The following is a 27,622-nucleotide window of genomic DNA, read 5'->3' as shown; positions in this document are numbered from 1 at the left end:
AAATGAGATGCTATTCTCTCTTTGGACTCTAACCCCATTTATCATTTACTCCTCACTCCCTACCCTCAACCCATCTCTTGCATGTAAACTGATGATTTCCCAGCTACCATCAGTTCAGAGGAAGAATCACTGAAACAATAACTTTGATTTCTTTCCACAGAGGCTGCCAGACCTGAGCTTTGCCAGTAACTTCTTTTTTTGTTTCTGATCTACAGCATCCGCAGTTCTTTCAGTTTTAACCACCATGCATTACTTTGCTGCCATCATCTTTTTGTTTGGTCCGTGGAGTATTGTGAACAAAGTGCTTCCTATATTTGGCTTGTTGCTTTATCAGAGTCAAAAAGTGTGGCGCTGGAAAAGTACAGCAGATCAGGCAGCATCTGAGGGCATTCCTGATGAAGAGTTTATGCCCGAAACATCGAATCCCCTGCTCCTCAGATGCTGCCTGACCTGCTGTGCTTTTCCAGCACCAAACGTTTTGACTGCGATCCCCAGTCCTTACTTTCTCCTCATTGCTTTATCAGTCTGGTACATGACAGCATAGTACATGCTTACCCCAGTAACATGCGTTCCCCAGGGTGTACATAAGTGCACAGTAGGAGACCATTGTGGGTTCAAGTCCTGCTCAGGGACTTGAGAACAAACTTCATGTTGACATACTGATGCAGTACTGAAGGTATGCTGCAGTGTCAGGGATAACATCTTTCTGCTGAGATGTGTGTGTGCCATCAATGGATGTGTAAATGATCAATGAGGAGCACTGGTGTTCTCCCTGAAGTTCTGATTAATATTTATCCCCAAACAGCACCATTCCACACATTTCTGTTTGTGGAATCGTGCTGTGTAAATCAGTTGCGGCAGTTCCCACATTCCAGCTGCAGAGACATTATTTAATTTGTACTTTAAAAAAAAATTCAGGAAGTCCACTGTACTTCCAGAGGTAACATCAGAGGCAAACACACAACAAACTTGCAGTATATTGACAACATAGCACTTCTCACAGAATCTGAAGAGGTCCAACAAAACATTGCAATTCATGTAATATTTAGGAGCATAGAAAATCGATAGAACATCAACACCAAAAGACACGATGGTTCAGTGGTTAGCACTGCTGCCTCACAGCATGCGGGTCCCAGGTTCAATTCCAGCCTCGGGCGACTGTCTGTGTGGAGTTTGCACATTCTCCGCGTGTCTGAGTGGGTTTCCTCCGGGTGCTCCGGTTTCCTCCCACAGTCCAAAGATGGGCAGGTCAGGTGAATTGGCCATGCTAAATTGTCCATAGTGTTAGATGCATTAGTCAGAGGGAAATGGGTGAGGGTGGGTTACTCTTCGGAGGGTCGGTGTGGACTTGTTGGGCCGAAGAGCCTGTTTCCACGCTGTAGGGAATCTAATCTAATCACAAAAGCCGCACTAGTGAGAAGGAATACACTGGAAGAAACAAGGATGAAGATTGAAATAGACTATGTCAATTCGGAATAAGTAGATCAGTTTGTTCATTTAGAACAAATGATAAGATGGTAGATGTGAAATCGGATCAGAAGGAGGATAGGGATCGTCTGAAGTACATTTTTGAAATTGAAAGATGTGTTAGCAGTATGAAACTTTAAGCTTGTAACCAGGACACAACTCATAAGGTAGTACCTCAGAAACTAGGACAGAACTCCAGGGATAACTTCCTTACCCTTCTTCAAAATAATGACGTGGACTGATACGTTAAAATCTCGGCTGAAAGAAGACACCAACAGCAGTGTAGCACTCTTCAGAGCTGCACTGTATTATGCTTGACTTATATGCACAGGTTCTGGAGTGGGACTTGTCTTTGCTGTGGATTCAAGTATGGTACCAACTTAGAATTTCAGACTGCTGTGCAATTAGAGCGTTTACAAAAACTAAACAAAATCTCAAATGTATTTCTGTTTCTATTCACCTCTGGATACCCAGAACAATTCATTAGGTTTTCCTGAAGTCAAGTCACTGTGGTTCTTTGGTCATATATGACATCTAGTTTTAGCATGACATAGACGTGCACATAAGACCAGTGACAAGATGAATTGTTTTTATTGTATTGACATATATATATGTATCAGTGTTCCCTAGCTTTTCTTTCAATAGAGCCATGGAACTTTTCTCTATATCCACCTGAGCAATTAGCTAAATCCTTGATATTAATGCATAACACTCTTGATAATGGAGCACTTCCTCAGTATTAGATTTTGAGCTCAGTTAGTTGCCATAGACGTTGAAGATGCAATCATCTGATGCCCAGTTGAGAGGTGTGTAACTACTGTGATAATGGCCTTCGGAAATGTACCCTACACTGCAGATGCCACTAGAATTGCATTGACAAGATGATGGTTCTTGCAACATGGTCAGAAGTTAGCTAAGAATGGCAATGCTATATCACTAATAAGCAATGGAAAGTTATGTGTTGCGTTTGCTTTAATTGACAAATTAAAAATTCGAGAAGTAAAGCTCCATTACAGCTCTGCCATTGTTAGACCCTTCACATTACATGCTCCACACTTACATTCTGAGACTTATCAAACTAGGTCAGGTTGAAATAGCCTGTTGATTATTTCAGAAACATGAAAGCATTGATATTTGTGGCAGGTTTTGCCGCCTGGGAAATTCCATTCATGATTAGAAATGTTCTGGATTTCATTGAGATCTGACAGGATAGACATGAATAAAAGCAGATGAGGGCATTACCACCCAGTAAGATGATAACTGGCAGCAATTGGAGCAAAATGGTGTGGCCTACCATTTGAAGGCTACTTTAGAGTTCTCTTTGCATTGGAGGAATACTAATCCCCATTTTTCGAATAAGCAACAAAAAAAAGAGAAGGGTAACTGCAGGTCTGCAAAATTCTGACAGGACAGATTAATGTTTCAAAATAGAAGTTTTAATTAAGGTAAGAGAAATATCAGTTTTTTTCAGACACCTCCTACCTCTCCGCCTCAGTAACCCCACCCTTGACTCTGGTCTGGAACTCCCACCCCCCAATACATCTTGAACTCCCTTTCCTTCTGTAAGATCCTCATGGAACTCCTGTCTTTAATCAAAATATTGGCCATCCCTTGCTAAGAGCTGCTTTTTTGGCCTTGTGTTTTTGTTTCGCTGTACACCTTCTGTGAGTGCCTTTGGTTCTTTTAAAAAGACATGAAGAGCTCCCGTAGGTCTGACAGCCTACAGGATTACCTGAAGTGTGTCACTGTTGAAGTGATGGGAAGATGCACAGCAAGATCCCTTTTAATGAGGTTGATTGTGGGTTAAATATTGGCTGGGAGACTGGCAACACTCTCGCTGCTTTCCTGTGAAGTAGCTCCATGCAATCATTTGTGTCCCCAGAAAGGCCTTCAAATTAGGATCTCCCCTGAACAATGGCAGCTCTGACTGTGCAGCAGTCTTGCCCTGAACTGTCAGATTAGATTTCTGCTCAAGTCACCAGAGTATAATTTGATCCATAACCTCTTTCATCAGATCAGCAGTGAACTTGCCCTTAATCAAAGGTACAGTCATCGTCCTGTGTGACCGTGATCAGGGTAAACTATTTTCCTTCAGCCTTCTCAACCTGTCCATAGCTTTCAATGCTTTTGGCCCTGCTGGCTTCCTCCAACATCACTCCCTATCATCAACTAGATGGGATTGCACACATCCGGTTTCGTTCTTTCTATCCAATCGTAGCTAGACTTTCACCAGTAGAGGCTTCCATCCTCTCTCCAGTGACAGAACTTCTCAGTATCCCTTGAAGATCTGTCTTTTATCTGCTCCTACAACTGATCTGCACAACAACATCAGGCTCCATTTTATGCTAGTTGACCCTCCATGGTACCTCACCATCTCTCACTTTGAGTCCTCCACGTATGTACGGCAATTCTTTGAGGGTTAAAAGAAAGTAAGGTTTTGTGCTGTGTTCCGAACCCTGGGGGGCTGGTTCACAACATACATTCATACACACATGCATCCAAGAAAGGAACGAGAATTGTAAGAGAGTATGAGACCAAAAAAAATGTTTCCGCCAATTAATTATTTGGAAAAGTGAAATCATTATGTTCGAGTATCCCTGCCATACACTCTATCCCCCTGTCTGATTAAGGCTGAAAGATGAATTGAATTATTCTTCCTGCCTCCCTCCTGTTTGAAACAGGGATTGATTTTTATTTTTAAAAGTTTTGAAAGGGAAAAGAAAATAAGTGGTGGTGTGTTTTCCCAAACCAGATTTGTAAATTTGAAACTGACCCACAGGGAATTATTAAGGGCCAAAAATAATTAAGGTTCATTGCAGTATTTGGTGAATGTTTTTTTAAAAGCACTTTCAAATGCATCTAAGAAAGGAAGAAGAGGAAGTAAAGGAGAGGAGTTACAAATGACAAAAAAAAAGTTTTCAGATTTAGTTCACATGAAATAGTCTCCAGTAAGTCAACGTCCAATTAAAGGTCTTTCAGATTATTGCACTTTTCAAATTCTAAATGGCCCTTTGGAAATAGGCCGTGGTATGTTTCCCCAAACTCTGTTTCTCAATTCCAACTTAAAATTGGCCCACAGCAATTATCTTACATATAAAAGAGAGGACTGGTTGTCACTGCACTCAGAACCTGGGCGAATGGTTCATGACGTGCATTCAAACATACATACATCCAAGAAAGATATGAGAAAAAGTTGTTCACCTTTACAAGTGACTTCAAATCAAAGATACCAGAATTAGATCATGTGAATTACAGCAGCCATTGGGTGCAGCATGGTGGCTCAGTGAATAGCATTGCTGCCTCACATTGCCAGGGACTCAGGTTTGATTCCACCCTTGGGCGACTTTCTGAGTGGAGTTTGTACGTTCTTCCAGTGTCTGTGTGGGTACTCTTCGTGCTCTGATTTCCTCCCACTGTCCAACGATGTGTGGATTAGGTGGAGTGGCCATGCTAAGTTGTCCATAGTGTCCAGGGATGTGCAGGCTAGATGGATTAACTATGGGGAATGCAGGGTTATAAGGATAGGTAAGGGGAGAGTCTGGTAGAATGCTCTTCCGAGGGTCGCTGTGGACTTGATTGGCTGAATGACCTACTTTCATGCTGTAGGGATTCGATGATTAGTCAAGGTCCAGTTGAGGTTCTTTCAGCTGGCTCTGCATAAATGTCCTTTTCACAGAATCTTTCATGAAGTTGATTTGTTGGAGAAGGTGTGCTAGTTGTAGGCTGGAACTTGGTTCATTTCATAGTCAAAACACAGGTTTCATTATTGCAGTCAGAACCTTAAGTGGGAGTGCAATCAGACAGGGGTAATTTGCACAGTCTGAAGCAGCTTGCTGTTCTGGCAATACAAGCAGACTGATGAACAAAGGTCAAAGCTGTAAAATGATGGGGGATTTAAACAAGCCAATTTCAGATAAGTGACTCAGCTTCAGGTTGAGCGGTTTCGCTAAGGAGGTGGGAATTTGAAGTCCCCTGAATGGAAACTATGGTGTTTTTGTAGCAGGTAAATATGGAGTCATCTTCAACAGTACAATCTCATTTTTTTTTTTACAGGATTGGCTGAGGTAGGCATCTCTTCTGTTAGTCTATTGTTTTGTTTGGTTGGAATGTTCAAACAACGGAAGGAGTGTTACGTTCCAGGACGTGATGATTTGTCTCAATAATTGCTGGAAATTTCAGGAAACAACCACTTCCTAATTCTAAGTTCAACTGAACTTCTTAAAATGTCAAATGTCCATTTTAAAAACAGAAATTAAAAGAGTTAATATGGCAGATCAAGACAGTTTCTCTTTTTTTGCCTTTTGGGCATTACACTGGTAAATGTCTAAACCAGAATCCATCAGCTCTGACCTGGAGATCCACTTCTGACTTCTCTCTTCATCAGCAAGACCATCTGTTTCCACCTCTGCAATGTTGACCAATTTGACCCTCTCCTTCAGCTCATCTGCTAGTGAAACCTTCATCCATGCCTTTGTTGCCTCTGGACTTGTCTATTGCAGTCCTGTTTTGTTTAGTCTCTCATCTTCCGACCAGCATGTACTGGAGTCCATGCAATGCCCAGCTGCCCACATCCCACGTACCATGTGCCCATCACCCTTATGTTTGCTGACCTGCATTGCCTCCTAGTATGGGAACTGCCCTGTTTTGAAATCCTCATCCTTGTTTCTAACTTCCTCATGGCCTCCAATGTCCATTTTTATGTAATTGCCTACAGTGTGGAAGTTTACAGTGTTCCTGAGCTCCTCCAATTCTAGCCTCTTCCACTTCTAATATCCCCATCACAAGTGACCACATCTTCAACTGCCAAGGCCCTGAACAAGTTCTGAAATTCCTTTCTTGAACTCCTTTCCTCACTCTCCTTCTCTGTCCCCTGGACATGCTCCTTAAAACTACCTCTCTGTGCAAGCATTTGCTCAAATGGTCTGATTGCGTGGCTCAGAGTTAGTTCTTTACGGCAGCATGGTGGCTCAGTGGTTAGCACTGTTGCCTCACAGCTTCAGGTACCTGGGTTCAATTCCACCCTAGAAGGACTGTCTGTGTAGAGTTTGCGCATTCTCCCTGTGTCTGTGTGGGATTCCTCCAGGTGCTCTGGTTTCCTCACACAATCCAAAGATATATGGGTTAGGTAGATTGGCCATGCTACATTGCCCATAGTGCCCAGGGATGTGGAGGCGAGGTGGACTAGCCATGGGAAATGCAGGGATAGGGTGGCGGGTTGGGTTTGGGTGGGATGTTCTGTGGAGGGTCAGTGTGGACTGGATGGGCTGAATGACCTGCTTCCACTGTGTAGGGATTCTGTTCCATTCTCTGTGTCTTGTGAAGTGCTCTCGAATGTTTAACAACATTAAAGCAGCTACATAAGTTTAACAACATTAAAGCAGCTACTGATTGATTATTGTTGTTGACTCAGACAGGAAAGCTCTCAGCTAAGCCATTAGAGATGGTTTCTACAAGAAAACCATTGACCTTGCTCTTGCTGTTGACATAATGGTGAAACTAATGGCATTTACCATATGGCTAAACTTAACAACAAGTTGCAACAGGCAGGAAGATGGCGAGCCCTAACTGCTCCTACATTAGAATCATAGAATCGCTGCAGTGTGGAAACAGGCCTTTCGGCCCAACAAATCTACACCGCCCCTCCAAAGTGTTTTCCACCCAGAGCCATTCCCCTGCCCTATTACTCAACATTTCCCTGACTAATGCACCTAGCCTACACATCCCTGAACACTATGGGCAATTTAGTATGGTCAATTCACCTGACCTGCACACCTTTGGACTGTGGGAGGAAACCGGAGCACCCGGAGGAAACCCACACAGACACGGGGAGAATGTGCAAACTCCATACAGACAGTCATCCGAGGCTGGATTCGAACCTGGGTCCCGGATGCTGTGAGGCAGCAGTGCTAACCACTGAATCATCATGGTGCCCCAATGAATCAATTTTCATTCATTCATTAGATTAGATTCCCTACAGTGTGGAAACAGGCCTGAACACTATGGGCAATTTAGCATGGCCAATTCACCTAACCTGCACATCTTTGGACTGTGGGAGGAAACCAGAGCACCCAGAGGAAACCCATGCAGACACGGGAAGAATGTGCAAACTCCACACAGACGGTCGCACGACGCAGCAATGCTAACCACTGTGCCACCGTGCCACCCAAAACCGAGACTGTTGTCTGTTCACTATTGAAATGTATGGGAACGGGGTGAAGTTGTTGCATTTGCACAGTAGCTACAAATAAAACAGGATTGAAAGTTATACCTTTTCTATTGTATCCACACATGTTTACAACAAAACAATGATTGTTAATTAGTTGAATGAATTTTATAGTGAAATACAATACAAGTATTTGAAAAACTTAATCTGGTACTATTTTGATGGTTTAAGAATAAGAGAAAATGAGAAAATTGAAAAATGAGAAAGAGAAAAGTTATTTGCAGTCACCCTCACCAGCGTAGAAAATTAGCAATTCACAGTATGGAGTCTCATTCCTTCAGGCGTTACAATTCAGAGATTGTAAGATATAAACTTCCAGATTTTAAAACAAAATAGTTTTTATTTTCCCTTTTTTTTATCTCTTTCTTTTAATTCAGTTTTTATTTGCCCCCTGCCTTCTATACACAATCTGATGTCGAATTCTCTTACTTGATTGCACTGGGTCTGGAGCCCTGCAGAAAATAGTCAAACAACCCCTGTCTTGTTCTTAATCAACAGATCATAATCGCATACATGCCACTGATGTGTTACATGCAGTCTGGTACCTCACCACGCAGCCAGTCCCAGGCCTGCAGACTACGATGAATGATCATGGCTCAATGAGTGATTCAGGTACAAGGATTCAGAATTGAACACAGTTTCTTTTCTTTTCAAGAGGAAAAAGCACAATATTGCAACTTAAGAGCAACACCACTTTGTGTATATTTCCACCGATGTTTAACAATTGGGTTATGCGGGGCAACCTTTTAATACTTAAGGGCTTATGTTTCTCGGAGTGCTGCTTTAATTTGAAAAAGGTGGCTGGACACAGTAAAATAATTTAGATGATATTTTAATACAACAGCCACTGGATTAAAAATGCTACAGCTGAAATGAAAACCTTAAGCGCATAATTCTTGATCATACCACAATATAATCCAGTTTGTTTCATTTATAAATATAATCATTAAAACTGGATAGCACTGTACTATGCAAAAAAATTGAACTGAGCTAAAATGATATGTTGGAGAACAATTTAGAGTCATAGATTCATACAGCACAGAAACGTTCACTTCAGCCGAACTCTTCCATGCTAACCAAATTTCCTAAAGTGAGCTAGTTCCATTTGCCTGCATTTGGCCTGTATTCTTCTAAACCTTTCCTATCCATGAACCAGTCCAAATATATGTTAACGTTGCAATTTTACTCACCTCTATATCTTCCTCTGCAACTCATTCCATGTACACAACACCCTCTTTTGCCCTTCAGGTACCTTCTTACCTTAAACTTTTGTCCCCTAGTTTTGGCAGCTGCCTACCCAAGGGAAAGACTTTGTCTATTCACCTTACCTCTGTCTCTCATAATTATGGGAACACAAGAATGGGAGTGGGCCATTCTGCATCATTTAATAATGTCATGGCTGATTAATCCCATCAGTGCTTTTTACCCACGCTTTCCCCATTATCCTGTACAGGATTGGTAATCAGTGAAAGGTGTTTACTTCCCCTGTCACTTGTTAAATAACAGCAGAGGTTGGATGAGGCCATTACATAGCCTTTGGCTGGCTGCTTTAAGGGCCTGCATAGTCCTAAGGGAGGGTGGTCTGCCTAACGCCTTCCCCTCCCACTGGAACATGGGGGAAGGGCTGGACCCACCTGCTTCATTTTTCAGTCTTCCCCTGCCTTCAAATGTGCTGGGTCAGGCATAAAATCCACCCTGTAGTGAAACCCCTTCAAAATCCATAAATGTTTTCAAATTTTCTATTGCTTTCCTTTCCATAAATCTAAGGGAGTTTCTTTCCTTCAATCTGACATATCTGCTGCTCTTTTCAGTATCCATACCCTCAAAGAATTATGAGTTTAGTCATTTTACTTGATTCAATTCTTTGAAAGGACTAAGTCTTCCATGTTGTTGCTCGCAAAGGTTTTGTGAGTGATTCCAGGTTTTTGTCTTTGTATCATTGTCAGTGAGTCTACTCCATATGTTCATGTGTTTTAATGTGATGAAGAACCTTCTGATTTCAATCCTGTGCACAAATTTGTCTTTAAGTTATTCGAACTGCAGTGCCCTTAAAGGTACTACCCTCTCAGGCTGGTATTCTAGTTTTAATATTCATTGCTGAAAATGTCTCTACCTCATTGAACTCATCTGCTCTCCCTACCAGTCTCCTCATCTCATGAACTTCTAGAATGTATCATAAGGACAATTACATTTATGTGTTCAAATTTCACTATCGAATAGGTGACTTGGCAAAGTTCTCTTCGAACAATGACCACGTTTGCTTCCCACTGTTCAAGTACATCCTTAATTGACGTCCATTCTGGGATACTTTGCGTTACTCATCATTTAGTTATCCTTTTCCCTGATCGTTTGTATTCTTACCTTTGTCTCAAAGCCTTTGGCTTAGTGGGAGCATCGATTTCTTTGAACAAGAAGACACCCTGTTCAAGTCCCACCTCCTCCAGAGGTGTTTCATAATACCTCTGAATAGATTACTTAAAGAAAGGTCTGTCTGTATTTATCTCTTCTTCTGATCATTGTCGCTTATTGTCTTTCTCAGATTATCCTAAATCAATCTGTATCTGACACTATTTGTGAATATGTATTGCTGTTTTCTGATCCAATTGTTCCTCTCCTATGACAACTTGTCTCGATGCCAGTGAAGTAACTGGTGTTCATCTTGCTGCCATAGAATGTTCTGTCAGATATGCTATGGAGTTGATGTTCGATCATGCCTGTCCTTCTGAGTCCTAGGCGTGATTGTACGTCATATCCTTCACACGCAGCAGTCTGAAACATTCCAAGCCAGTTTATCTCTTTATAGGAGGAGTAATTTGTTTATGCGTCTGGTGGCTCTACATAGATTTACCTAGATTTTCCAGGCAGGGATTTGCACACACTGATTAGTCCACACTGCATGCTTCCACAATATTCTCTCTCACCGTATTAGTGAAAAGATCCTTAAAGAATTTGTCAAATTTGGCAGAAGCAAAAGTGAGGTGACAAAAAAAAATCCTTTCACATAGCAAGTGGTTAGCATCTGGGATATACTGCCGGGAAGCTGTAGTGATTATTACAAGGTCAGCCAAATGGATCCCATAGAATATGAGTTCCCTGATTGGGGCTGTTAACCTGGTCCAATCAGGGAGCCCTGGCTGACAGATATAAACAGGATTGTCAGAGGGTCTGCTCACTCTGAGAGCTGGCTCTGAGGGAGCTGGAGAAGTGTCAAGGACTCTCCACGTATAAATAAAGGATGACTTGGTGCCGGGATACCGGCCTCTGTGGAGTTATTTCAAAAGTGTGATGGAGGAAGGTTCAGTTGAAGCATTCAAGAGGGGGATTAGATGATGATTCAAATGGAAACAATGTGTAATGTTTCATTGAAAAGGCAGGAGACTGCCACCAAATCAAAAGGCTCAGAAAGCCTGTCCAGACACAGTGACTAGAATCTATTTTTTATAGAAGGCATCCTGCCTGGATGCATCACAGCGTGGTTTGGTAACTGATCTTCCCAAGACCACAAGAAACTACAGAGAATTGTAAACACAGCCCAGTCCATCACGCAAACCAGCCTCCCATCCACTGACTCCATCTATACTTCCCGCTGGTCCTGGAAAGCAACCCACATAATCAAGGACCCCTCCCACCCCGGTTCAATCTCTTCCATCAGGCAGAAGGTATTAGAGTTTTTATACATATATGATGAGATTGGCTTAGTGGTTAGCACTGCTGCCTCACAATGCCAGGGACCAGGTTTGATTCCAGGTTCAGGTGACTGTGTGGAGCTAGCACATTCTCCCTGTGTCTGCATGGGTTCCCGCTGGGTGTTCCAGTTTTTTCCCACAGTCCAAAGATGTGCAGGTTAGGTAGATTGGTCATGCTGAATTGCCCGTAGTGTCTATGGATGTGCGGGCTAGGTGGAGTAGCCATGGGAAATGTAGGGTACAGGAATGGGGTAAAGGGTTTGTGTTTGGTAGGATGCTATTCAGAAGGTCAGTGTAGACTTGATGGACTGAATGGCCTGCTTCCACAATGTAGAGATCCTATGATTCTAAGAACAGTTTCTTCCCCTCTGTTATTAGACTTTAGAATGGACCTCTCAAATATTAAATTTAATGTTGATCTCACTCTCTGTGCACCTTCTTTGCAACTGTAACATTGTACTCTTTGCTCTGTTCTATTACCCGAATACACCTGAGGGTGGCCCGGTGACTCAGTGGTTAGCACTGCTGCTTCACAGGACCAGAGACCTGAGTTCGATTCCACCTTCAAGTTAGTAAGTTTGCAGATGACACCAAAATTGGAGGTGTAGTGGACAGCGAAGGAGGTTACCTCAGATTACAATGGGATCTGGATCTGATGGGCCAGTGGGCTGAGAAGTGTCAGATGGAGTTTAATTCAGATAAATGTAAGGTGCTGCATTTTGGGAAAGCAAATCTTAGCAGAACTTATACCATTATAAGGTTCTCGGGAGTGTTGTTGAACAAAGAGATCTTGGAGTGTAGGTTCATAGCTCCTTGAAAGTGGAGTCGCAGGTAGATAGGATAGTGAAGAAGGCATTTGGTATGTTTTCCTTTATTGGTCAGAGTATTGAGTGCAGGATTGGGAGGACATGTTGTGGCTGTACGGGACATTGGTTAGGCCACTAATGGAATATGGCATGCAATTCTGGTCTCCTTCCTATCGGAAAGATGTTGTGAAACTTAAAAGGGTTCAGAAAAGATTTACAAGGATATTGCCAAGGGTTGGAGGATTTGAGCTATAGGGAGAGGTTGAATAGGCTGGGGCTGTTTTCCCTGGAGCGTCGGAGGCTGAGGAGTGACCTTATGGAGGTTTATAAAATGATGAGGGACAGGGATAGGATAAATAGACAAGGTCTTTTCCCTGGGATGGTGAAGTCTAGAACTAGAGGGCATAGGTTTAGGGTGAGAGGGGAAAGCTATAAAAGGGACTTAAGGGGCAACTTTTTCATGCAGAAGGTGGTGTATATGTGGAATGAGCTGCCAGAGGAAGTGGTGGAGGCTGGTACAATTGCAACATTTAAAAGGCATCTGTATGGGTACATGAATAGGAAGGGTTTGGAGGGACTAGATTGGGTTGGAACTTCTGATCAGCTTGGACGAGTTGGATGGAAGGGTCTGTTTCCATCCTGTGCATCTCTATGAATCTATCTGAACACAAAATAAAACTTTTCACTATACCTAGGTACATGTGACAATAATAAATCAAATCAAATCAAGGAATGGCTTCTATCTGCACTGTAACAGTTCTGTGCTTCAGTGATTGACAGTCCTTCTGATCTTTGGCCAAAGCTTTTCTAGATAAATTGTAACTTTTACCCATCTGTTCATACTGCAAAGGGAGCTGAAATTCTTGGCTCAACATTTCTTTATCAGTTCAAGAACTGAATTATCAGTAAAGATTTTCTTTCCTTTCATGTCTCCACTTTATGTAAATATTATAAACCAAAGCAAACCTTACCTCCACCAGAAACAAAAACAGAAATTGCAGGAGAAACTCAGCAGGTCTGGCAGCATCTAAAGAGAGAAAGCAGCATTCCTGTTTTGAGTCCAGTTCTGCTCAGTTCTGTTTTTGTCTCTGATTTTAAGCATCCGCAGTTCTTTGATTATTTTTCTTATCTCTGCCAGGTCTGAACATCAATCGATTTTTGGTTCTGTTAGTAGCCCTCTTGAGTCCAAATGCTTTATTTCTGACCCATGATGAATTTTTAACCTTTCTAGCTCTATCCACTTTTCTTTGTCTGTGGGTTTTTTCTCGAGTTTACTTCATTCAGACAAATCATCACTGCTGGTAGCTAGGTATGTTCTAAGGATTCTGCAACTCTTAATTTATGTATTGCTTTGAAATGTCTGGTCTTACCTATGATTGTTAGCATTCGTGTTAAAATTATTGCCCTACTTCGATCTTAGTTCAAACCATTATAATTCTGCTCTCGAAGGCGAAAATGACTGTTATATTATTGCCTTGGCCATATGCAAAAATCATTGACCTTTTCTGAGAGGGTAACACTGTAATCTTTGTCACTGGTTTCTTACATTTTCTTGAATATTTCAGACTGTGTTTAAATTCCTGAAGATTCCTGAAGAAGGGCTTATGCCCGAAACGTCGACTAACATTTGGATATTGCTTTTCCATTTGGGAAAACTCCTTTGACACTGTGATCACACTTTTGGATGGGATTTGGGATATATAAGCACCTTCTTTTTCCCCTCCAGCTTTAATTTCTGATTTACTTCCCAATACTTCTGCTATTTTAGCAAAGCCATTTTGACTACTAGTCCATTGCAATATCTTCCCTTAGAGTTTTCTACTTTAGATTAGATTAGATTACTTACAGTGTGGAAACAGGCCCTTCGGCCCAACAAGTCCACACCACCCCGCCGAACCGCAACCCACCCATACATTTACCCCCTTACCTAACACTACGGGCAATTTAGCATGGCCAATTCACCTGACCTGCACATCTTTGGACTGTGGGAGGAAACCGGAGCACCCGGAGGAAACCCACGCAGACACGGGGAGAACATGCAAACTCCACACAGTCAGTCGCCTGAGGCGGGAATTGAACCCAGGTCTCTGGCGCTGTGAGGCAGCAGTGCTAACCACTGTGCCACTGTGCCGCCCACGATGCTTCTTTCTGACTTGCTCTGCTCTCCCTTACATTCCCCTTCAAATCAAGGTTCACCATCCAAGCAAACTCCTCCTTTGTCCCCAGAACAATGAAACACTTAAATTCCTCCTTCCCAACCTCACCTACCCAGTTCCTGCTTGTTGAACTTCCTCATTTCTTTTATCGTAATCAAAATTGATCACTTGCCTTATCTTCCTTTCCTAAACAAAGGAAAATACGCTCGAGTCAATCAGCAGAAGAGGTTTGGATTTTCTTCTTTGGATTTGGGATTGGATTCAAGGCACTGTCCAGCGAATAAGGGGTTATTTTGGGTTGTCCTCACTTTGAACAACTTCTCCTTTAACTCCTCTCACTTGTTTCAGCTCAGAGGGATGTCCATGGGTACTCACATAGGCCTCAGTTATGCCTGTCTCTTTTTGGGGTATGTGGGGCATTCCTTGTTCCAGTCTTATTCCAGCCCCACCCACAAGTCTTTCAACTGTACATTGATGACATCATCCATGCTGCTTTCCTCTCTTGTCTGGAATTGGAAAAGTTAATCGATTTCACTTCCAACTTCCACCCTGTTCTCACCTTCACCTGGTCCATATCTGACTCCTTACCTTCCCTTCCTCGACATCTCTGTTCCCATTTCTGGGAATAGGCTGGTCACCAATATCCATTGCAAACTCACTGAAACCCACAGTTGCCGTGACTATATATCCTCACACCCTGCTTCCTGTAAAGACTCCGTTTCATTCTCCTAATTCCTCCGTCTCCTTTGCATCTGTTCTGATGATGCCAACTTCGACAAGGGGGTCTCCAAAATGTCCATCTTCTTCCTTAACTAAGGATTCCCCACCACTGTGGTTGCTAGGACCCTCAGCTGTGTCCAACCCATTTCCTCACCCCCTGTTTTCCCTCACACATTAGCCATAGGGGCTCCCTTGTCGTCACCTACCACAGCATCCTCACCCAGGGGATCATTATCCACCATTTCCATCAGCTCCAGTGGGTTGTCATCACCAGACACATCGCCTACCCTTTCTATTCGGCCATCTGCAGAGACTGTTCCCTCTGGGGCACTTTGGGAGTGGAGAAGAAGTGAAGCGATATGTCCCACAGCCCAAGGGCACCTTCCCTCACAACTGCAGAAGTTGTAACACCTGCCTGTTTACTTCCTGCTCACTATCCAAGGTCCCAGACACACCTTCCAGGTGAAGCAGCAATTTACCTGCACTTCACTCAATCTAATCTGCTGCACTCGCTGCTCACAGACTGGGGAGACAACTTTGCGAAACACCTTCATTCCATCTGCAAAAAGACCCTGTGCTTCTGTGTGCCTGACACTTCAACACCCCACCCTGTTCCCTGGCCACATTGCTGCCTCAGGCAGTGTTCCAGAGAAGCTCAGCACAAGCTGAAAGAACAGCACGTCATTTTCCACTTAGGAACTGTATAGCCTTATGGACTCAACATCAAGTTTAACAATTTTGGGGCCTGAGACACCTTCTCCCATGTTCTAATCCCAACCCCCACACACCAGGCCTTGCTTTCATATGGGCTGCTACCACATATAACCCATTGTCAGCTACTAACCGTCCCTATTCGCTGACCTATTCATTCTCCCAGGCTGATCTTTACCCATTCCTTTGTCCAACTGTTGGGCTCTTTTTTTGGACTCCATCTCCACCTATCATTTACTCCTTGCCATCCCCTTCCCCATCTCCATCCTATATACCAGCCTTTTCCTAGCAACAATCAGTTCCGAAGAAGGGTCACTGGACCCGAAACATTAACTCTGCTTTCTGTACATCGACACTGCCAGATCTGATGAGTTTTTCCCGCAATTTCTAATTTTGTTTTTGATTTCCAGCATCTGCAATTCTTTGGCTTTTCTGAAGAAACTACATTACTTTTCCTCTTGGTCTTCCAATGGGAAATCTGATCCTTGTTGATGCTTTCCTGATTTGTACAGCTTAATAAGGAGTAAAGGGAAGTACTTTTTGAAAGGTGGAGAGAAATTTCCTTCAACATCACCATGGCCTAACCCCCCTGATGTTGAGTCTGTAGAGATGTTTATGAAGAAACACCCTGTATCAGACAATGCAGTTTGCATTCATGTTTAGCTGCTTTGGTTCACAGAGCCTTATTGTGCCAGACACTGGCTGCATTAGGTTTCGAAATCCTTCAAAATGTTTGATGGGATGAGTAACTGTTCACAAACTGCTGCCATCTGAAAACTGCAGCGGGTGTGGGACGTGTTTAAGCTGGTGTGGTGAGGAAGAGGCAACAACAAGAAGTTGCAATTGTGTGGCTATCCTCCATACAGTTTAAAAAAAAAACCCAAAGCACTTCGCCGGAAGTTATTCAAGATTTGGCATCGAGTCATTAAAAGAGAGACCATAAAACACAATGAAAAGCTGGGTGAGAGAGGGTGGCTTTAAGATGGAGAGAGAAGTTTAAAAGACTGAATTTCAGAGCTTAGATACATTCTGTAAATTTCTCTACTTCTGCAATCTAATTCTCTGCCAAATGTTTGTTTAGATTCAGACAGCGGGTTCACACATGGACACATGGGATATGCCATATCAAAAACGTACAGTGTGACAGAGAACAGATATGGCTGCGTTATTGCCAATGTTCCTGCCTTGGAGTTAATGGCCCTCTATGTTGCTGCGGCCATGCATGATTATGACCACCCAGGAAGAACCAATGCCTTTCTGGTGGCAACCAGTGCACCACAGGTATGGCAAGATGCAAGAGATGTTTCCATTATGCTCTGAATGTTTCACATTTTTAAACTCTACCGTTGATGTTTTGATTTTTTAAAATAAATATTTCCATTGAAAAGCTTTTTAAAATCTTTTACAAAGCACTTATATGTGGAGAAAAAAACACACCATCAAAACAGAAAAGAAAACAGTTCAAAGAACAAGGCCATAACATAGTGCCATTGTTAGAAACAACGCACTATTCTACCAAATCAAACCTATCTACTTAACTGAAACTTGCCAAACAAAGACTGTTTGAATTTGGAGATAAGCCTGGTAATTATCTGGCTTATTTAGCTAGGAGGAAAAAAGCCTCCCAATCTATTACTTCTGTTCGGGAGAAGGCTGGTACCATTACCTGTGATTCGAAAAAGATCAATGCTAGGTTTAGGGAATATTTTGAGGAGCTTTATCGGTCGGAGGGAAGTGAACACGATACAATGAGAATGCAGTCCTTCTTTGAAAATCTGGACCTCCCCAATGTGAGTAAGGAGCAGCCTTCTGTTTTGAATGTGCCTCTAACAGTACAGGAAGTGCAGGAAGCAATAAGATATCTCCAAGGTGGCAAAGCACCAGGGCCAGATGGACTCCCAACTAAATTTTATAAGGAATTCATAAACATATTAGTGGAACTACTTCTGGGGATGTACAAATACTCTTATACACAGGATTGTCTGCCGTCTACTCTTAGGGAAGTTATGTCTCCCTTATTTTAAAGAAAGGGAAGAACCCTGACGTTTTGATTTTTTGTTTGACGTTAGATGTGCCGCAGGATTCCTAGTGACGCAGTAGGTAAAAGCTGCAAATACAGCTGCAAAAGGCAGAGAGTGGTCATTATCACAACTATGCAAAGCACACGGTTATTCCATAGAACACAATTGAAAACACTCCACAAAGGCTGGTTTCCTGTCACCAAGTCACTCTTTACTTACACTTGCACTGTACATGATGCTGACCCAGCTAGCTCAAAGCTGACTCCCAGGGTGAACAGAGCTTCCTGACACTCCTGTTTATTTTTTTTTCTTTTTTCTTTAGTTTTAATTAACCCCCACACTACCACCTAAGTGCGGTAGTGCTTATTTTATCCCAGTACCCATGGTGTGTGTGTGCAGGTGTGAGACACAGTGAGAGACACAAAGTGCACGAAGACACTCCTGTTTATATCTGTCAGCCAGGGCTCCCTGATTGGACCAGGTTAACAGCCCCAATCAGGGAACTCATGTTCTGTGAGCTCCTCCCTTCCCCTCGGCTGACCTCATTACAATCTCTACAACAAAGACAAATTTTCATTTCACATTATAGACAGGGATGGTCTACTAGATTAGAAACTGGCTTTTTCCCTTTGAATCTTGGCTTCAATTTGAGTCCAAATTCACTGGACAAAGTCTTCTTGGTGTATTTACTGGTAGGAATTCACTTTCAGTCTAATCCTGTCCCTAATTTAGTAGCTAGGAGAAAGTGGGGACTGTAGATGCTGGAGAATCAGTGATGAAGGGTGTACACCGGGAATATCAATTGTCCTGCTCCTCGGATGCTGCCTGACCTGCTGTGCTTCTTCCACTGCCGCACTTTTCATCCCTAATTTAGTATTAATTAGCAGGTGTCACTCTGAAAGGATTTTCATTTGCAATTATTAACGCAGTGCAATTACACTACATTTTTAAAAAAAGTAGATTTGTTTCATTGTTTTTATCCATTGTTTCCTTATTCAGAGGCAACAGGCTTGACATTTCTAGCCTTGACCATGTCCCATGCGGTGATCAGATTAACTCACTCACCATTAACGCACGCTTGTCTTGTCATTCTTTGTGCAAAGTGCCAGCTGTGGATCAGTGTTGACTTTCTAATCTCTGAGTCTGAGGCCTGTGGGGTAAGGCCTCACTCCAGAGATTGAGGATGATTCAGGTTGGCTCCCATGCCGTACGAAGGAAGTGCTAACCTGTCAGAGGTGCTGTCTTTTGGGTGAGATGCTGAATAAAGGGTCTGCCCACACTCTCAATTGGCCATAAATGATTTAGTGGCATCATTTTGAAATGTATCTCCAGACCAAGAGCACTGAAATAAGTTAGCTGGCCATTTTATTGTTTTCAGGATGTTCATAGAATCCCTACAGTGTGGAAACAGACCATTCGGCCCAACAAGTCCAAACTGACCCTCTGAAGAGTAACCGACACAGACCCATTCCCCTCGCCTATTACTCTATATTTACCCCTGACTAATTCACCTAACCTGTGAGGAGAAAGTGAGGTCTGCAGATGCTGGAGATCAGAGCTGAAAATGTGTTGCTGGAAAAGCGCAGCAGGTCAGGCAGCATCCAGGGAACAGGAGAATCGACGTTTCGGGCATAAGCCCTTCTTCAGGAATCAGGAAAGTTTGTCCAGCAGGCTAAGATAAAAGGTAGAGAGGAGGGGCGTCGGAAATGTGATAGGTGGAAAGAGGTCAAGGTGAGGGTGATAGGTCAGACTGGGGTGGGGGCGGAGAGGTCGGGAAGAAGATTGCAGGTTAGGAAGGCGGTGCTGAATTTGATGGATTTGACTGAGACAGGCTGAGGATATGCAGGTCTTTGGACTCCTCCATCGTCAGTCCACAACAAAACGACGGTTGGAGGAGGAACGCCTCATCTTCCGGCTAGGAACTCTCCAACCACAAGGGATGAACTCGGGTTTCACCAGTTTCCTCATTTCCCCTCCCCCCACCTTGTCTCAGTCAAATCCATCGAATTCAGCACCGCCTTCCTAACCTGCAATCTTCTTCCCGACCTCTCCGCCCCCACTCCCGTCTGACCTATCACCCTCACCTTGACCTCTTTCCACCTATCACATTTCCGACGCCCCTCCCCCAAGTCCCTCCTCCCTACCTTTTATCTTAGCCTGCTGGACAAACTTTCCTCATTCCTGAAGAAGGGCTTATGCCCGAAACGTCGATTCTCCTGTTCCCTGGATGCTGCCTGACCTGCTGCGCTTTTCCAGCAACACATTTTCAGCTCTAATTCACCTAACCTACGCATCACTGAATGCTATGGCAATTTAGCATGGCCAATCCACCTGACCTGCACGTCTTTGGACTGTGGGAGGAAACTGAAGTACCTGCAGGGAACCCACGCAGACACGGGGAGAATGTGTAGACTCATTCTTGTTTATATCACTACATTCCTAACTCAACTGAGACCTAAGACTAAACTTCTTAAGTTTCTGAAATATTTTAAATGTTGAAAAAAAAAATTCTGAGGCAAGGATCTTTCAAAGATCGATACTTCCAAGCTGGTGACCGAGAAGGACAATCTCCCCCTACCCCACCCCACCAAGCCACAACCCATCCTGACTTCGAAATATAACACAGTCACATCCTGAACTCCCTCCCTAAAACACTGTGGGTGACCCTCCACTCAAGGATTGCAAAAGTTCAAGCCTGAAGCTCACTACCACCAAAGATAATTGAAGATGGGCAATAAATGCTGGCCCAACCAACGATGCCTACAGCTGACATTTTTTTAGATCAGATTCCCTACAGTGTGGAAATAGGCCCAATATTTCCACACCGACCCCTCCAAAGAGTAACCCACCCAGACCCTTTCCCCTACCCTACCCTATATTAACCCATGACTCATGCACCTAGCACTGTGGGCAATTTAGCATGGCCAATTCACTTGACCTGCACATCTTTGGATTGTGGGAGGAAACCAAAGCACCTAGAGGAAACCCCCACAGACATGGGGAGAATGTGCAAACTCCACACAGACAGTCGCCCAAGGCTGGAATCGAATCGAGGTCCCTGGTGCTGTGAGGCAGCAGTGCTAACCACTGAGGCACCGTGCCGCCCAGCTCAAGAATTAATTTTTAAAAACACGTTGCTGGTAGTGCTTAGTTTGTTGATTCCATTCCTGTGTAATATTAAGTGCCAGCCTTGATGATCAACGTATCCCAGCATTTAACTTTAACCTATAATTTACACACCTACTGAGTAGCTAACTCCAGTTGTGTTTCATTGCAGGCTGTTCTATATAATGACCGCTCAGTATTGGAGAACCACCACGCTGCTTCAGCGTGGAACCTTTTCATGTCACAACAGGATTACAACTTCTTGGTCAACTTGGACCACGTTGAATTCAAGAGATTCCGATTTCTTGTGATTGAAGCCATACTAGCCACAGATCTTAAGAAACATTTCGACTTCCTCGCTGAGTTCAATGCCAAGGTAATCTGGTTAATCTGAATTCATTGGTCATGGATTTTGCTTGAATGATATTAGCAACTTCAAATGAGGATCACATTCATTGAAAGTTTGATCAGTGACAAATCAATGATCACAATAGAGTCCTACGTTCATACAGCACAGAAACAGACCCTTTGGTCCAACTTGTCCATGCCGACCAAGTCTGCCAAACTAAACCAGTCCACTTGTCTGCATTTGGCCCTTATCCCTCCAAACCTTTCCTATTCACTTACCTATCCAAATGGCTTTTAAATTTTGTAACTGTACCTGCACCTATCACTTCCTCGGGCAGTTCATTCCGCATATGAGCCACCTTCTGTGTGAAAGTGTTACCCTGCAGGCCCCTTTTAAATCTTTCTCCTCTCACTGAAATATATGCCCCCTTGTTTTGAACTCTCACAGGGGTAATTACAGGCAAAACAAGCCACTCTTAGCTCTTCAAAAAATAGAGTCCCCGGTTTCAACTGTATCCATATGGTTTGATTGCATTTGTCTGTAGTCCTTCATTTCAAGGGACGATCTAGTGTGTTTGGAACAGTTTGTGTGAGGATGAATTTTCTGGTACTATTTTCAGTTTATTTCTCTTACCACTTTGAAGCCATTGTTCTATATTCACAACTTGATTCATCATTATGTGCACCTCGGCAGTCTCCCTTGACCTTACAGTGCAGTACCAATGTCAATGGCCAGGACAAATGCTGTGCGACATGGGTTCAGATCTCATTTGTCGAATCTGAATTAAATTAATAAATCAAAACAATGAATATATAGTACATCTCCGTAATGGTGGGTATGTTAATTATCATCGATTGCTATGCAAAACCATCAAGTTGATTAATATCCTCTGAGTAGCCAAGTCAGCAATTCAGTTCGAGGGCAATTTGGGGTGGATTTGGCCAGCAGTGCCAAATTCCTATGGAAGAATATCTTATTTGTTCTTCTTCTGATGCTACTCTCCAAAATTGAGATGTTTAGTCTCTGTTACTCGAATCTTTGACGCTCTGTATTGCATCCACCACTTAAATTTTGCCCTTATCTATAAAGTGACCAGAACTGGGCATAATACTCAAGGTGAATTCTAATTACACCATTATATCTTTTGAATCATGATCTCCTTTAGCTTATCTTGTTTTGTGGTTTCTTAATTCAAAGCTTTCTTGAATTTATTGATCACTACACTGTAATGATGGAACACTTTGTTCTTATACATCTAAGGTCTCTCTTAGGTCTCTTTCAGCATCGTTATATTTGAAAGCACAATTCATTCAGTACATATGTCAACTATCCTTCCTGCATTTTGTCCTCCACATTGTTCATGCTTAATTACTCTTACATTTCTTCTGGCCACTCAAATAGTTTATCCAATATCTTCTGTACTTTTACATTACCATCTCTAATTCCTGTTCTTTTCCTCATTTGGTCTCATCTCCAAACTTGACTAACTTTGAATCCAGGTGAATATATGAATTGCAAATAGTATTTATGTCCCAACAGCGAACCCTGAGCTACTGCATCCAGTATTTCTCTCCGATATGTCTCCTCTAACCACCTCTGGGCTATTTGTTGCTCTTTAACAAGATTTACTCTGAATCCCAACAGCTTTAAGTTAGGTCAACTGCAATTCACATAAAAAGCCATCAGAAATCTGGTTAGAATGGGCTACTAACAAGCCACTGAAATTGGTACTTCCTCAAGGAAGTTAATTATTTGGCGAGGCAAGATGTGGTTCTACTGTTGGCTGTTGGTTACTGACTTTCTGATGGAAAGATAGTCCGTTGAGTTAAATGCTAGTGATTCTTCGCATTATCTAAATCTAAATTATCAGGTTCTGGAATAAGACTGATAGGTCTGTGGTTCCCTAAATCTAGGTGAAAGTGAGGACTGCAGAAGCTGGAGATTAGAGTGGTGTTGGAAAAGCACAGCAAGTCAGGCAGCATCTGAGGAGCAGGAAAACTGACGTTTCAGGCAGGAGCCCTTCATCAGCTTCCTTAAATCTGCTTTGTCATTCTTTTCTGAATGCAGATCTCACATTAACCCATTCCAATCTAATGATATAGATTCAGTCACCTTTGAGTGTCTTTCAGCTTATTTGACTTACACACCCATTGTTCTTGGAACTGTGTTTACTGTTTTGGAACAGCCATGTGCATTTTGGACCAAAGTCTTTAAAGTGTGTCTCCCCCTCCCCAAGCAACTCTCCTCCCCAGAGAGCTGTGGAAGCTGGATCACCAATTTAGCTTAAGGCTATGTCGGAGAGATTTTTTTGTCAAGGAGGGGCTGAGGTTATGTGGGGCTGGCAAGAAAGTGCAATTTAGGCCACAGTCAAATCATTTTATTGAATTGTGGAGCACACTGGAGGGGCTGAATGGCCTTCTCCTGTTCTTATTTCTCATGATCTGCTTCACTGTCATTGAATAGTCTCAGTCCAGTTAACTTGCTTAAATTTACCCTAATTTCTTTCAGTATTGACCTTGTCAAAGTTATGTATCTGGTTGGTGGTTTTAGTCGTTGCTGAATCCCACATCATGTGAAACTTTCTGATTCTGCATCAATTCAAAGACACAATGGTTTCTGTGTTTGGATGATTCACAATTACTCAGTCAAAATGAATAATGCTCCTTGTAGGTTCCCAAATATAAAGCCATGCGTGATGTTCATCAGTCTGGTTCCCAAACAACCTGGGATTTCCTCCATTTACACATGATTGATTCAAGTTACTTCTGAAAGTAACTTGCCTCTTCTCACCTCCCCTTTCCAGTCTGTTCAAAGGTCAGCCTGCCCACTTTTCTGGTGACCTGTGTTATAACTCAAGTATGATATATTATTCAAAAACGTAGGGCAGTTACCTCAAGAGTTCAATTGGATTTAAGTTTGCTAAACTTCTAGTCAAGAAATAGAATCATAAATTCAAAGAGTACAGAAGGAGGCTATGGATCCCATTGAGTCTCAAAAAAAGCAAAGATGCTTCCCCATCTTTACCTCACAGCCTGGAGAATTATTCCACCTCACTTTGTTTGATTATCAGTGTATGAATAATATAAACATTTGTTCACACTTTACTGGGGATTCTGTTCATATGTAGCTGGGTCAGGTTTTTCATTTCGGTATAAATGACCTGGGAAATTCATTTAGATTGAATTAGGTGCTAGCTTTATATTAAAATCAATTTCAATTTGAATTTACATGCATTCAGTTTAAATTAATATTGATCCGAGGGACCAGTAAACTTAATAACATTTTAACTCATTCAAAATCATTCTCTTGCATGGTAGCTCGATGGTTAGCACTGCTGCCTCACAGCGCCAGGGACCAGAGTTCAATTCCCACCTCGGGCAACAGTCTGTGTGGAGTTTGTACATTCTCCCCGTGTCAGCATGGGTTACCTCCGGGCGCTCTGGTTTCCTCCCACAGTCCAAAGATATGCAGATCAGGTGAATTAGCCATGCTAAATTGCCCACAGTGTTAGGTGCATTGGTCAGAGGTAAATACAGGGTAGAGGATTGGGTTTGGGTGGGTTACTCTTCGGAGGGTCGATATGGTCTTGCTGGGCCAAATGGCCTGTTTCCACATGTAGGGATTCTACTCTAAACAGCAGTTACAGTCAGGTCCAATAGACAGTGACATTGAACTGGAAATAGCAATCTTAGCTCTGTGTGCATAAAGCACAATCTTGATGTGTGGTACAAGATGTTAATGTGCAATACACACTGTTAATAAGCAGCAATGTGAATTTACACTACACGGTCATGCTGGACGATATATGTTGTAAATGTACAGACATGGCATGTCAAAGCTCCAATCTACAGTCACTCACACTGACAGAATGCAATGCTTTGCCCTTCATTCTAAGCGAACTTGATAACAGAGGTCTGTTCTTAGAGAGAAAACTCTTTATCTTGTCCAGTAATTTCCTGTCTATTCGGTAAGGCGCAGCCTTACGGCTCATTTCCAAATACTGCTGAACCAATTTGTAATTGTTTGCCCTCATTACCATAAACCATTGTAGGTGAATGAAGAGGTCGGACCAGGTATTGACTGGGCAAATGAAAACGATCGCTTGCTGGTTTGTCAAATGTGCATTAAGCTCGCTGACATCAATGGGCCGGCCAAATGTAAGGAGCTCCATTTAAAATGGACTGAAGGCATCGTTAATGAGTTCTACGAGCAGGTTAGTCATGAATGAATGAATTGCTCATGCTTTGTTTCACCTATTTTTGTGCCATTGTTGCATCAAAAAGAAAACTTAGCGTCGGAAATCAGTTGAGTCCAGACACATTGTAGGGCAGGTGCTCATGGGCAGCCTTGCTGAGGAATGATGGTTACTGCTCTAGATGTCACAAACATAGAAATTCAGATTTGCTGCACATTAATTTAAGTGATTGGCCAAGCATGCCCTCATGGTTCCCGGTCAAGTTACCTCACCAGTGCCTCTAGTGAGTCACTCGTGACTTATGCCATTTGATCAGGAAATCAGACCTTAAAAATAATGCTAGATATTGAAGAGCATGTGTAAGAATTCTGAAGTTGGCCCAATTTTGGACAAAGTGTACTGGTCAGTCTGATGATAGAAAATGTAACAAAACAAATCTCCATTCCGTTACATTGTCCAGCAGTTTCCACTGTGAATAGTACTTGCTGTGTGAGAACAAGCACAGCATTGAAATACAGATGAAGTGGAAAGGAGGTTTAACCAAATCTTTAATTCATTAACTCCACAAATTCACTTGCAGGGTACTGATATGGAGGTCTGTCCAGTGATGGGACTTGCCCGAGATCACAAAAGGACCTCAGGTTATAGATTTTTGCAAGTTCATTCATAGCATCCCTATAGTGTGGAAGCAGGCCATTCAGCCCATTAAGTCCACGCCAACTATCCGAAGAGCGTATCACTCAGACACACCCCTCTCCCCTGTATCTATAACCTTGCATTTCCCATGGCTAATCCACCTCGCCTGCACATGCCTTGAGAATATGGGTAATTTAGCATGGCCAATCCATCTAACCTACACACCTTTGGACAATGGGAGGAAACTAGAGCACCCAGAGGAAACCCACGCAGTCTTGGGGAGAATGTGCAAACTCCACACAGAATCACCCAAGGGTGGAATCAAACCCAGGTCCCTGGTGCTGCGAGGCAGCAATGCTAACCACAGTCACTGTGCTGGGATTTAGGCTGGTGTACTCTAGTAACAACCCAAATGCACAGCTCTTTCACAATTGTAGATTCTGCCAGAAACTGAGAAGAGCTAAGACCACATGCATGACCCTGACAGGAACCTATGCTATGTGAATCACTCCTTATTCACAGAAGTGAATATGGCCCAGTATGCCCAATACTAGCTACAGTTGCTAGGAAAGCCAAATCTCTATTGTTTGACACAAAATTTGCTGCCTGTTTCATAGTTAGCCGAGAGAAGCTAGTGGGTGAGCTGCCTTCTTAAATCACTGGAGTCCATGTGGTGAAGATGCTGAAATAATACTGATAAAGTAATTGAGTACTAGGATTTTGCCAGAGTGATCACAAACTAATGGTAATACCAGAAGCCACACAACACCAGGTTATAGTTCAACAGGTTTATTTGAAATCATAAGCTTTTGGAGCGCTGCTCCTCTGTCTGGTGAAGTGGACGAAAGTGTATAGGCACAGAATTTATAGGCCGAGAGATAATGGCAAGGTAATTTCAGATAATTGGGAGTGTCAAAAGTTAGTACAAATGGTGTGAGTGAAGTGTCAACAAGCTGAATAACAAATCTTTACAGGTGATCAAAAGTGTCAGATGGTGTGAGTGAAGTTTTAATAGCTGAATAGCAAATGAAGGGATGATCAATGATCCGATTAATTGAGACAGAGACATAATTATAAAAAACCAAAAGTAAGATGGGGCTAGAGACAAACCAAGTGGCTGGAATGACATGATAGGTGTAAGAGGCACACAATGAGGGTCTTCATGGGTATGAAACTTAGCCTCAACCATGATCTTGGAATCATGTCGTGCTTACATGTAACCCCAACACACATCTATGTTTGTAAAATCTTCCTTACTGTCCTGTTTTGACACCATCACCTCTATAATGTGTTAAGGTCTCTCTACCTGTATTAGTTTGTACAGTTTTGGATTACTTGCTACTTTGGTTAGACTTTGTCAAACAACTCTTGTACCTAGCATGTTGTTCCAGCCATTTGATTTGTCTCTCGCACTATCTAATTTTTAATTTTTTGTAATTATCTCTCTGCTTCAATTAATTGGATCATAGGTCATCCCTTCACTGTTGATACTTCACTCACATAATTTGTACTATCTTTTCACAATCAAAGTTTGTGAGAAGGTTTGT

At 42.6% G+C, this 27,622-nt stretch overlaps 1 protein-coding gene across 8 annotated transcripts in view; it reads left to right on the top strand.

Annotated features, from left to right (window-relative positions):
- pde3a (phosphodiesterase 3A, cGMP-inhibited) overlaps positions 1-27,622 on the top strand; it is a 487,762-nt gene that overhangs the window by 425,823 nt on the left and 34,317 nt on the right. For all 8 annotated transcript variants that reach the window (XR_006315047.1, XR_006315046.1, XM_043713455.1 and 5 more), the window contains 4 exons: positions 8,189-8,302; positions 16,851-17,050; positions 21,068-21,271; positions 25,296-25,457. Coding sequence is in view for 6 of the 8 variants with exons in the window: in XM_043713455.1 (XP_043569390.1) it covers positions 8,189-8,302; positions 16,851-17,050; positions 21,068-21,271; positions 25,296-25,457 (680 nt within the window). In the remaining 2 variants the exon portion in view is untranslated. The remainder of the gene's footprint in view (positions 1-8,188; positions 8,303-16,850; positions 17,051-21,067; positions 21,272-25,295; positions 25,458-27,622) is intronic.

Source organism: Chiloscyllium plagiosum, chromosome 23, assembly GCF_004010195.1.
Source record: "Chiloscyllium plagiosum isolate BGI_BamShark_2017 chromosome 23, ASM401019v2, whole genome shotgun sequence".
In the NCBI taxonomy this organism is placed as follows: domain Eukaryota; kingdom Metazoa; phylum Chordata; class Chondrichthyes; order Orectolobiformes; family Hemiscylliidae; genus Chiloscyllium; species Chiloscyllium plagiosum.
This window is presented reverse-complemented; position numbering and strand designations above follow the sequence as displayed.